This window comes from Corvus cornix, chromosome 2 (assembly GCF_000738735.6).
Source record: "Corvus cornix cornix isolate S_Up_H32 chromosome 2, ASM73873v5, whole genome shotgun sequence".
NCBI lineage: Eukaryota > Metazoa > Chordata > Aves > Passeriformes > Corvidae > Corvus > Corvus cornix.
Window position 1 is genome coordinate 128,905,449 of NC_046333.1, and position 13,063 is coordinate 128,918,511.

Below are 13,063 nucleotides of genomic sequence, written 5' to 3' on the forward strand. Positions count from 1 at the left end.
AACAAAAAAAACAAAAAAAACCCTTTAGTTAAGAAAGGACTCAATTATACTGTGATGACAAATAACGCCATCAAAGCTTTATCAGGCTCTCTTGCTTTCACACAGAGCTGTCAGAGGCAGAGATGTGTAAATGAACACTTCCAGGTATATACAGATTGACTTTTCAAAAACCAACCAACCAATCAAAACTAAACCCAAAACCAAATGAAATCAAAACCAACCAACCAACCAAAAACCAAACAAAAAAAACCCCAAAACAAACAAAAACCCCCCTTGAAAAACAAAAAAAAAACCCAAGCCCCAAAACAACAGAAAGGAGACAATCTGAGCTTTGTTGTTTTCATTGAACTAGTTCAGCTCTTTAGGTCGCAGGACCCAAGAACATCAATCTGCAAAGGATACGTATTTAAGGAACAAAATGGAACCCCCGCACAAAGGAGCGCGCAGACGTTCGGTTACGTGAGTGCCGCACATCCTCTCAGTAAGGCTGTTAGAGGCTCTCAGATCTCTGCTTCCCAATGGCCTTGAAGACCCACTATTCTCAAGAAGACAAAAATGCCTGGACCCTACAAACAACCTTACAAAAAGGAAGCACAGTCGTACTGTTAGAAAATAACACAAAATTTTGAAGACTGAAAGCATCCTTAAAAACTCACACAAAGTAACTACAAAATAAGCAATACTTTACATTATTTTTGTATCAGATGACTTGCGTGTGTTTGAGCCATTGAACATTGGTATGTATATCTACATGAAACTCACACATACAGAACATCGTGTTCAGGCATTATTGTTGTTTTTCTTTTGGACACACACACAAGTAACTGTCAGGTTATCCAGTCTATTTAAATGCGGTGAAAAACAGTCCACAGCAGGCGTAAAAGGAGCAATATCCAATACAGTGTTGTCTTGCAAAAATGGAGTCAGAATTCCTGAGTCTCAGAGACATTGCTCTCCTCTCCAATACTGGATTATTTCTTTTCCAAGGAGAACTTCTCGTTTTCATTTCTTCACTCTGATGAAATTTGTAATAGATTGTGTCTTTTAAAAAATGTAAAACTAGTATAAAAGATGTGCCAACCAAAGTGAATTTTTAAAGCTCTTAAAAGGGAGAGGGGATTCACTTACAAAATAAAGGCCACCTTCTTGTAAAATTAGTACTGCTAATATCCCATCATTCTGTTTAGAGCAGAGATTTAGCTCCCTGTTCTAGAAGCCTTACCACATGCAGTCATGTGAGCTGAAAAACTTCATCCTTTTAACAATTAAAAATATCATCTATAGGACTAATGTGGAACAGCCCTTTGTTACAATCACCAAGGTGGCAAAACCAATTAAGTGTCATTCAAATAGTCATAGCAATCTAACTTCTGCATTTTCCCTTGTACTTTGCATATTACACAGTGTAACTTAAAATGTAATTTAAGAGCACTTCAGTCCCACAATGTAGGATTTAAGCTTGTGTGAATACATTTGCATGGCTCTGCAACATTTGTAATGGTTTAGAAAAATACATTCAACCAAAACTTTATATAGGGTTCTATTTTTTTTAAATCAAAAATGAAGAAAAAGCCAAATGGTCCCATCATTAGCTAAATAATACACTCCAAGTTCTGGAAGCAATTCCAAAGCAAAAGCACATTCAAGAATAACATATATAGAATTGCATACTTTCTCATTCACCTTTATCAGTAATAAAATTCTACTGTATATAATTATTCAGCCTTATAAATAATGCTAAGCAGAAAAATATTTACCTCTGTGCTACTTTTTTGTTTATAGAAGCATTTTTCAGTTTATAGGAGCAAAGGAAAAAAAAAACTAAAGTGCAGACTACAGGCCATGACAGGCATAATAAATGACCAAAGGTGCAGCCAAATTTGCATTTACATCTTAAGTTACTTTGCCATCTTCCTCATCTTACTAGAAGTCACCCCATGTGCAATTAAAGAGGTTGGTTTGTGCCACAGTACAACCTGTAATCACTTGTAATTTTTTAAAAATCTATTTCAATTGTCCATAGATATTTCTAGGCAATAGCTCAGGTTCACAAAACCTTACTTAGTTATTAACACTTGAAATCACACAATATTGACACCCCCTCCAGAGAATGCCACTGTCCTCTTGTTGCAGTATGTGGTTGAGCCATTGATGCTTGGCTGACTGGCTTTAACAAGTGATGTCTTCATTTCCATCTCACACGCTACAATAGCTGCATTGAGTTCCACTTGAGCCCGGTGAACAACATAAAACGAGAGTCCTATGCTTATGACAATCTGCAAATAAAACAAGAGTGTTGTGGGCTGCATAGGCTGTGGGAATCAATGCAAAGCAACTGACCTGAATGAAACAAGAAGTTGTCAATGCAAAGATTCATGAAGGCATCTGTTGACTCAAGGCTTCACAGGCAAGACACTGGAAGGGAGACGAACTTAGCCAGTGAGGAGCTCTAAACCTACATATCCTAACAATGTAACCAGCATATCAGAACACAGACATTACATGGAACTTAAAATATTTATATAAATTGAAAAGATAACTTTCTTTCTGTTGAAATCCATATACTTGTTAAAAAGCAATCCTTTCAATAAAACACAAGTCAAGGTTTTAGCTGAGATCCTTCTTAGAAGAAAAAAAAAAAAGATAAAATCTTTAAAACAAAAATCAAGATATCTCATAGTAAGAGTCCCTTTGAAAGACTCAAGTTCTTCTGCCTTATTTTAAGAATGTTAACTAGCTGGAATCTGCAGCTTCCTTTCAAAAAGCCAACACAACCTAGAGTTCTGAGCCCAAAACCTGAACTTCGTTACTAACTGGTAGGGCTATGTTTTCTTCAACAAGGAGGACTGCATGGCAGACGGTGCTGGAATATCACTGAGTAAGACAACTGACAAGTATGAGCACAGGACAATTGCAGCTGGAAGGCACCCTGGCAGTCTCTAGCCCAACCAGCTGCTCATAGCAGGGCTGGCTGTAAGATCAAGACAGGTTGCTCAAAACTTTTGTCCAGTCAGGTCTTGAAAATTGTAAAAGAATAGAAATTTCACCACTTCTCTGGGCATTCTGCTCCAGTGCTTGACTACCCTTGTGGTGAAAAAGACGTTCCTCACCAATTTAAGTTACACATTTCAAAAGCTGGCCAAGAGTCACAATGATACTATAGACACTAAGTTTTGAATAGATAGGAAAAATTGTACTCTAGAAGCTTACTCAAATATTTAAATTTGATTTGGTTTAGAAATATTACTACCAGTAACCTGGTAGTTTTTATCTACTTCCTAGATAAATAATATAAAAATATATATATACATAGACAACCATGAAATGTGATGGATTTTCAGAGCTATTTACTAAATCAAAGTCCCATCAAAGCTCAGCCAGGTGAAACACTCGGCAGATGCCTGAGAGACAGTGGGAGAAGGCAAATACTTCCTCCACTAAAGGCTTCCCCTTCAGTTATTCAGTCACATCCCAAGGACTGGTCTCAAGGAGGTTAGTATTCCTTTTACAACATTCAGGTTATCCAGCTACCACTTACCTGAGAAACAGTTATGTTACAATCTATATAATCTGCAAAGGAGAGTCAATGTCAATTCAAAAAAAACCAAAAATATATAAATGGGAGGGAAAAAAGGAAAAGACCACTAAAAACTACTACCCTGGAAATAACATTTCATGACTAAAATAATAGCTGATCAAGAAACCATTGATCTTCTCTTTTACCTATCAAGACTATCTGCCCCACACTTACAAAGGCATTTTCAATACTCATAATCCTGTTTCATGAAAGCTATAAATTATAGGTTCTATTTAAGAGCACACAAATTTCAGGGCAAGGGGGGGAAGGTATGTTTAAAATGGTCCAAGACTTAGTTTTCTATGTTAGCATTGTTAAACATGATTTTTATGACTGTAAAAACTGAGGAACAGAAATTACTGCAGTACCTACTGAAAGTCTGCAAACCATGGTAACTGCTAGTCAAGCACAGCCTGAAGCACTGCCACTGTCAGAGAAGGTTTTAATATATAATATAATTCTGAAATACCCATAACCTCTATGCTCATAATGGTCTCACACCTAAGTCTTACACCCAAGATTATTTGATTAATATGATAAGTTATTTCAAGAGGTAAGGTCATGTAAAGGTATTTGATACACTTCTCATTAATTTACTCACTTGTAAAATTAGGCTATTCTGATTTAGGCATTAGGAAAATGTTACCCTACAGCATTTTTAATCCTGAATACCTATGCAAAATGGGGATGCTGAGTACTAACAGTGAACACTGCACAGGTGCTGGGTCTACATACACATAAGCTTTTGTGTAGGGGTGGTTTGACAAGTCTAAAATTCAGCAGATTACCCTACAAGGTAAGAGAAGAAAACTTACCAAAAACTGTGTCAGAAAAAGAGAACACCGAGTAAGTTCTGCTTTGTGTTATGCTGAGGTGTGAGAGAATTTTCTAACAGCATAAAACAAAATCTAAAGAAATCAGTATACTGCAAACCCATTTTTCTGGGTATCTAGCAGTCAACAGGAATCACAGACAGACAGTACTGTTACCAAGGTCTATGAAAGCAATTATTTTAACTGACCTGTAAACCAAATACAAAATAGCCACTAACACTTTGTTCTGCAATCACATCCTCCATGGTGCGCAAGGTAGTGCCCAAGTATGAGTTCAGGAGCTGAGTAGGAAGCAGCCCAAGTGAAGAAGCCATCAGGTAGTTGGGTAGTGACAAATCTGTAATCTGAGTAAAAAGAATAAGAAATCAAACGCAGCTCCGACACAATCTATGTGTGCAAACAACCAGACTACCACTTCCCACAATCATCCCTGCAAAATCATGAAATATTCTACATTCCTTCACTGAAACTTTGATTCACATATGGGGGAAGAAAATACAACAAATTAGTATGTATCTAGTTTTCATCTGGCCTTAAAAGGTTTAAGGTTTGATTTCATTTCACCTCACGTTACGCAACATCTCTGTGCAAAAGTCATTAACTGACTAAAATGCAATTACACTGCTCACAAAAGATATTTATTTTTACCTGGTGAACAGAGCCCTTGGATTTATGAGAATTTACTTGTGAGAAGAAATTACTTTATCAAATGTGAAGGTCTAATGCAAAAATCTGTTTTTCATTTTACACGTATGGCAAATAATACAAGAGGTAATTGCTCAAAATGTCACTGTATTAAATATGATCCAGGTAAACAGAATGGCAGATACAATTTGTGCTGGGTAAGTTATGAGCTCATTAAGATACACGTTCAGTGTATCAGTGATCCCTATGAGCAATATCCATCTGTAGCTATACATATATATGAGTATTAAGATTGTCTACCAAAGGTATTTTGCAACACACTTCAATTAGGGAACAAAATAGTACACACAGATATAGGTTTTATTCATGTCTCTGGAAAAAACACTAATACTACTTCGGTATTTTCTTCTCTTTGCTGTGAAATTTCTGTTCTGTGTCAATAGGTAGATATATGAGTTTACATGGGAACAAAGTACAGAGTACCAGCTAAATTAGGATCAGCAGCCATTGGGAAATATTAAAGGCAAGTGTCATGAGGTCAAAAGATATTTACACAAGAAGAAAGAAAACAGGAGGAAACTGGGTTAAAAATGAGTATGAAAATGATGATTTTGAAAACAAGCAGTCCAACAAATTTTCCACACAATTCAGCTAATAATAACAGAGATCTAATTAAGAACAGCCCTAACACTGAGAGCCTACATGGAAATTATAGACCTTGCCAGTTTTGTAAAATATTGAATACCAAGGAATAGCAGCAATGTTACTCATTTCATCATCCTATTCTTAAAATAAACTTTAGTTACTGTGAAAGTCAGAGTGCTGAATTCTAAGAGCTCTAAGCACCATCAGTGGAAAGTTTTTGGGAGGAAGGGCAATGGAGCAGCAGAATGCAATGAAGCATAAAGATTAAGAATAATTCACTGGAACAAGATCCAGTAAGCCATTTCCAAACTTCACACTGCATATTATACTTCCCACAGACTGAAATACATACCAGCACCACGAATATTATATTTCCTTCTCTATACAAGATTAATTTAGATTTATAATGAAAAAGGATTGCATAATTATGTCAGAACTTAACATTTGACCAATACTTTCAAAAGACTTTTTTAAACATTGTTGTAATCTGGGCCACGTAATAAGAATGCACAGTCCAAACTTCCCGTATTGCCAGGGGAATGAAGGAGCTGCTATTAAAAAGTTTCTGAAATACTAACGCAGAGGCAAGATTTGCTAAGTAGGACACTATCATTACATCAAATGGAGCTGGGAAACTTCCCAAAGATTCCTTTGACACTCCTGGCACCTCTCTCATTTCTGTAGATGTATTAAGGTCACTTCAGTTGCACACCTGGATGTGTCCTGAAACAACTGCACCTCCTGTGTCATGAGAGAGATTGTTTCCAAATGAAGGGGAGACTGCCAGTGGATACACCGAATTACAGCTTATGCTTCCCACTGCAATGAAAGCTAAGGAGAGGGTGGAAAAGATTTTGAGATGCTCTTTTAACTAAACTGTAGGTTTAGAGCTACAATTGTATCCCTTTCCCCAGAGTGCACAGGAAGTGCACAGCATCCCTGCCTAAGGAACTAGAGAAATTGTCAATAAAACTTACACTTTCCATAATTTTCTTTCTAGGAACTTTACCTGTTCTATGAACCTGCCAGACTGGCATCTGTATGGCCAGGATGCCTAACAGAGTCTACCAGGGCTCTGTTTCTGGTGAAAGCAAAATTAACCCTGAAATCCCAAACCAAGCATGGATACAATTGTGTTATGGGCCACAACAGAAATGCATTTAAACTGTATTTAAATACAATTAGGAACTACCTAATTGCACTGATAACAACAGCCATGAACTCCCGCACTAAGCCTTGGACAGGCTTTGTCCTGTGGAACCTTTGTGTGTTCTTTGCAGCTGACACCTTTGGTTCAGCACTGTCAAAGAATAAATGCATCTGTCAGGACTTTGCTGGGTGCTCCCATGGCTTTAGGGATTGCAGCACAATTTCTCTTCCCTCAATTTACAAAGCCCTGTGTTTCAGATCAGGTAGGCTTAATGACCAACAGCAAAGCTTAACTCTGGTGCACCTTTTTTTTCTCCAAAAAAAAGCCCAAAACAACCCCCCCTGCCCCAAAACCCAACACCTCAAAAAAACCCCAGTAAATAAAAAAAAACAAACCAGCTGTCAACTTTCCAACAAGCAGAGCAAGCAGAGTGCATGTTCTTGGAAAGCAGGTACCATTTCTTCAACTCTGACTTCATTGTATGCATTTCTGAACCCAGAGATGCACACTTGAACGCTCAGATTTTTTAATCAGATTATTTCTTTCACGTAATATTCCTCTTAATGAGGGGGGAAAAGTATGAACTCTCATCTAACCTACATCTGGCACTACAAATAACCAGTTTGCACAAATCTCACTCCAAGAACACACTCGTGGGAAGGAGATGATAACCTGCATACCAGGCCTCCTTACAGACCTGCCTCCAAAACACTCAGGAGTTGCCAAGGTGAGAGAGCTGAGTGTGGGCAAACTCGTCAGTAAGAGCTATCAACCCAGCCCAGCCGCCCAGGCCGCCCTGGCATCAGGAGTGACAATTAAGCAGAACTCACTCAAAAGCAATACAAACATGCTTTCAGTTAGCAAGTGCTAAGTCTTCCAGACAGGCAAGTAAATACATTACTTTGCCCCTCTACTATCAGCAGAACAACCTTTTAAGAAGCAAGATCTTCATGTCAGGTAAGACACTAAGGAATTTGTATGAATTTTCTTCTTGTGCTACTTCAATTAGTATGATTTCCTCACTTATCAAATCCTAAGAACCTCTTCCATCTTTCTCTATATCCCTTACAAGTCAGCCTCCCGAAAACCCTCAGCAGATGGTACATGCCACTGAACAAGTGCTTGTAGAAATCATTTAATCCCAGCCCTGCAGATGACCCTGCTCACATCAAGGTTATGCCTTTCCCTGAAGCTCATGTGTCACTTCCTTCCTTCTCTCTCATTTAAGTATTCTCAGTACCTCCAGTTTACTTAAAAACATCCACACGGAAAGCATTCTTAGACCAAACCACTGGAAAATTAAAGATGTGTACTCTTTCTTAAGTTCACTGTTCTTTAAAAATTAATCCTTTTCAAATTCATTGTTGAAGTTGCTAGCATGGGGAAATGCATTTCAAACCTAAAAAGAGTGTTAAGTTTTCAGGTAAGTCAGATTTCAGGGAAATGACAGCTTGGTCTGTGTAGGTAGAAAACTGTATTTTTTAAGTAACTTAAACTTGACTCAAAGTGAGAAACTGTCTTGAATTCCTAGATTTGTATGCAACACTTTTCAGTGATCTAGTAGCTCACATCAAATGTTCTCAGTGAAAAATTGAGTACGCACTGTGTTTTGACTATGCTGCAAAGCAGTAAATCAGGAGTAATAAATGTAACCACCAAACTAAAATTAGCAAAAAGAATCCAAGTTACTTGGCATAACTCAAGCATCTGGCTTCATCTCATTTCCTATCTACTATTTTAACACTGAAACCATCCACTTGGAAAGAAAATTATTTAGCCTGCAGAACATGAATACAAACCACAGTGATTTACAGCATCATTTTAATATTGAACTGGCCCAAATACTCTGCTGAACAGTGTTTCCAACAGAATGGTTATGCCAGGAAGGAAATAATTTTAACTTGGTAATTCTCTGGTCTGTTCTTCAGATCCAATACTACTCTGTATCATCTGCTGACTACTTCAAGTGACACCCCGGAAGCTGTGAACAACCAGAGTACAACAGCTCTCCCCAGTTCAGGAGGGTCACAGCACAGCAGAAGCTTCATCTGCTACACTGCACCTCGGGCTCCAGGAGGGACTCTGCTCCCAGCTGGGCAGGTCTGAGCCTCTTCAGTCCTGCAGTAACATATGTTAACAAATAAAACAGCAGAGGTTCAGCTGTTCAGTTTCTCATTCTTAACAAGGAAATGGTTAAAGGATCTGCTTAAAAAGAAATTATACGTTGCTACAGCTCTTATGGACAGAGATTACAGCTCTGGAGATGAATGCTCCAGTACACATAGTTTTATATACAGCAATTTAAAATACTTGGTGTGAATGTTACACCCCAAAATTGTATGGATTAAATTTTACTTAAAAGACAAATTTGGTATTCAGTGACCTACTAATTGCAGACAGATGATTCTGTCAAAATTAAGTAAGTGCTTCAGAAGGGTACAGGATCAGGACTGCAGACAGGGAAAGGAAGGTGGGCTATAATAAAGTGGCAGGCCAAAACACTTGTTTAGACAGTCACTTATGTTAAAGAACATACATGTTACTGATAACATTTTAAGTATTTCACAGTCCAGTTTGCTTTGGTTTGACTTCTCCAAGTTAGTAGATACAACTGAGGCTAACACAGCCAAAACCAGATCCTTCAGACAAAGAACTTGGGAAGCAACGAGGGTCCGAAATTGTCAGCAAAACAGCAAAAAGAACACCCTCCATGTTCTTCTTTACTTGTTTCTTTAAGATGATCAAATAGACCAAATGAATGTACCAATCTTCACCCGAAAGTAGAAAGAAAAGCAAGACTAATGCTTTTCCACACTCAAGTTTAAACTAACTCTCAGTGCTACTCTAGTGTACAGTCCCTTTTCAGGTCTGAGGCTACATCATCCTGCTCTGCCCAAAACCTGCAACCTCTCTTGTAGCATGGACTTAACACCCTGTATGGATTTGCCAGATGCATACTACAAACACCAACCACATCGAGAAAGAATTTTAATCTGTCCACTGCTTTCTTTCCAATATGATTACTTATATTAAGTAGTTTAGGAAGATCTGGCAAGACTTCTCAACTCTTGCCAGCTTTTAAAGCGGATCATTTTAAAAGCACAGACATCTCATAACTGTTGAGTTCTCCCCAGATTTTGCTATGCAGCACCTTGGTGATTCTAACACCAGAATACAGTCTTGAAAAACAAGAGAGCAACTCGAACACAATGCCAGTGAGCAAGACATCTCAAAAATCTGCCTGCTGTTCCTGTACATGCACAGAAGAGCACGCGGAGAAGGTTGTTTTTACTGTTCTTAAGAGAGAGAAACCACGGCTTGTTCCCAGGAAAGGAGGCGACCTCCACCAATAACAGCAGCCACTATGCCGAAAGACGTCCTTCCCACACTTCTCTTTCTTGGCCGCACAGCCCAGGCAGGGACTCACCGCGAAGACGGCATTCTGCAGCCCGAAGGGGATCAGCGTCAGCCGCGACAGAACCACCACCTTGAGGCCGCTGCCGCCCTCCACGACACGGACGATGGCACTGAGCGTCCCGCTGCCCTGGATCCTGGTCCGTGCCCAGCGGGCCAGCAGCCGCTTGCAGGCCACGTGGGCGACAAAGGTGCCGACGAGGACGCCGAACACCATCAGCCCCATGCCCAGCACGAAGCCGTAGAGGTAGCCGGCAGCCACGTTGAGCAGGATATAGCCCCAGCCGCAGGGGAAGGACACGACGATGAAGCCCACGGTGAAGAGCAGCACGCCGGCCAGGCTGTCCAGGCTCTCGGCCCAGAGCAGCAGGTCCCGCAGGTACTGGCGCACCAGGGCCAGCGAGGCGAAGCAGACGGCGGCCAGGACGCTCAGGCTGAGGCAGCTCTTGCACCAGCAGGTGCCCAGTAGGCAGCAGGAGCAGCGCCAGCCCCGGGCCTCGGCCAGCCCGTGCCCGCCGCCGCCCGGCTCGGGCAGCTGGCAGAGCAGCAGCTCCGCGGGCGGCAGCCCGTCCTGCTCCGCGCAGGGCCCCAGCAGCAGCCCGCCGGCCCCCGCAGCCTCTGCCGGGACGAAGCCGACGGTGTTCCCGCTGCTGCCGCCTCCCGCCGCCGTCCCGGCGGCTCGGGACAGCCAGCGGCCCAGGTCCTGCCGGGAGCCCTGCACCGCCGCCTGCTTCACGGCCCGGGAGAGGAGCTGCAGCGCCGCGGCCCCCGCACCCCACATCCCCCACCCCGCCGCCCGGCTCCAGGCACCGCCGAGCCGCGCAGCCCCTTCGCTCCCCGCCTCTCCACGCAGCCTGCGGGCAGGGGCGGCCGTTCCCTCATCGCCCCGCCATGGCCCGGCTGCCGAGCCCGGCCGAGGGCCGGGCGGGGCGGGGAAGCGGCGGCGGGAGGGCGGGGAGGAGGGGCCACGCTTCACCGCCGCCCGGCGGGCGGAGGGACCGCGGCGGCCTCCGCGCCGCCTCCCGCCTCGGCCGCGCCGCCGGGGCTGCGGCGTTAGACGGCGGCGGGGCCGCTCTCTCCGTCCCGGCAGTGGCAGCGGCGGCCCTGGCGGAGCGCGAGTCCCGGGGGGCGGCGGCAGCGGGGCGGCGGCAGCACCGGGGCTCCATCTCCCTGCGCGCTGGGCTCCCGCTCCGCTCCGGAAAGCGCCTTCTCGGAAGCAGCGGTGCCGATGTGGCAACCCCGGGAGGGAGGAGGCGAGGCTCCGGCGGCAGCAGCACCCGGCCCCGCTGCGGGGCTCGGCGGCGGCGCCAAGGCTCCGCCTCCTGCCCCGCCCCGGGAGCGCCGCGCCGGCCGGGTGTGCCCCAGCGGGGTCCCGCCGCCCGCCTCGCCCAAGCCTGCCCGTGCTGCGCGCCCCGCTCGGCCCCGGTGCCAGCAGCCCGCATTCCTGGCAGAGCTGTAACCCGCAGGGTTTGGAGGAGCCGTGCTGGAAAGCGGGTTGTTTTCCGTCAGAGGAGCGCGGGGCTCAAGCATCGCTGTCTGTACTGCTACTCTTGCGCTCCCTTGTTATGTCGGCGACTCTCCCTCTCTTACGTGAAGGCTTTGTATCGCGAACACCCCGGCTTTCCGCTGTCCAGGAACGAGCAGCGAGACGAGCCTGTCCCGGCCAGCGGCCGGGGTTTGAGCCGAGGGGCGGCAGCCGATGCGCCCGGGCTGCGCGGTGCCTCCACGTCAGGTCAGCTTGGCTCACATGCCTGAAGGCTCGGACCCACTTTGGGATGGTTTGAGCGTGAATTTTGAGCCATTGCTAGAAAGAAAGAAACAGCCTGGATATGCAGTGAGGGCTCCATTTAGAGGGGTGTTTTCTCGGGAGCCTCGCCGAGGCTCGATAGCTCCGTAGGTCGCTTTTGCTCTGGCGTTACTAATGGCAAGGTGCAGAAAAGGGTTTGTTTTCTTTACAACGCTTAAACATAAAACGTGCTCCAGTGGAGTTATATTCCCCTGCTGGGAAATTTGCAAGCGTATATAAAACAAGAACGCATGTAGGTTGTAAAGGTTAAAGGATGATTGGAAACAAACAAACAAATCTCAAAATGAAGAGCATATCTTTAAGTACTGCAATTACGTACTTGCAAAATACACCATTAGAAAGAATATAATCTGGGCAATCCAAGAAATCAGCTTAAGAAAATGACAGATGTCTTTGAGAGCCAACAGCAGAAAAAAAAATCCTAGGGGACCCTGTACAGGAGGAAAATTGCAGATAAATGTCTCCCGCATAATCTGCTTTATTGGTGTTACCTGTATCTGAATCTGAATTTGAGCATTTGATTTTGTATGTGCTCTTTGCTTACAATGCAAACACAGGCGGGACATACATCCAGAATTATAATAATGTCAAGAAAGCCCTGCATTGTAAAGGATGATGGGCATGCTTGCACATTCAATAAGGCATTTCAGCAAACCAGGGTCAGCTGGAAGTTCAGTAGAAGAACAAGAAGACAAAATGTTAATTTCTGGTTTTATACTAAGAGCACATATGTCTTGATGTGGTTTCAGCTTGTGTATATTTTTGTTCAATGCAGTTACTTTCATAAAACAGGAAATGGGTGGAAATGTCTGACAGAGACTTTACACTTTACAGCCTGTCCATTGCCGTATTAAAGTGTAGAACCTTGTACTCTGAGCTGGAATGAATCTCCAGCTGTCACTCTAAACACGACAGGTTTCTGTATTTATAATCACAGAAAACGTACTTGAAAAGTGACAACAAAAGAGTATGAAGAACACAATGGTCTATCT

At 43.3% G+C, this 13,063-nt stretch overlaps 1 protein-coding gene across 1 annotated transcript; it reads right to left on the bottom strand.

Annotated features, from left to right (window-relative positions):
- Window positions 1-325: 325 nt before the first annotated feature.
- Window positions 326-11,587, bottom strand: TMEM64 (transmembrane protein 64; the record flags this gene model as incomplete). Its single annotated transcript, XM_010405195.4, is given in 6 exon segments — window positions 326-2,276; window positions 4,599-4,754; window positions 10,278-11,187; window positions 11,189-11,405; window positions 11,408-11,443; window positions 11,446-11,587. Coding segments are annotated over 6 exon segments (1,656 nt in total), but the record flags the coding sequence as incomplete, so codon positions are not given.
- Window positions 11,588-13,063: the final 1,476 nt, after the last annotated feature.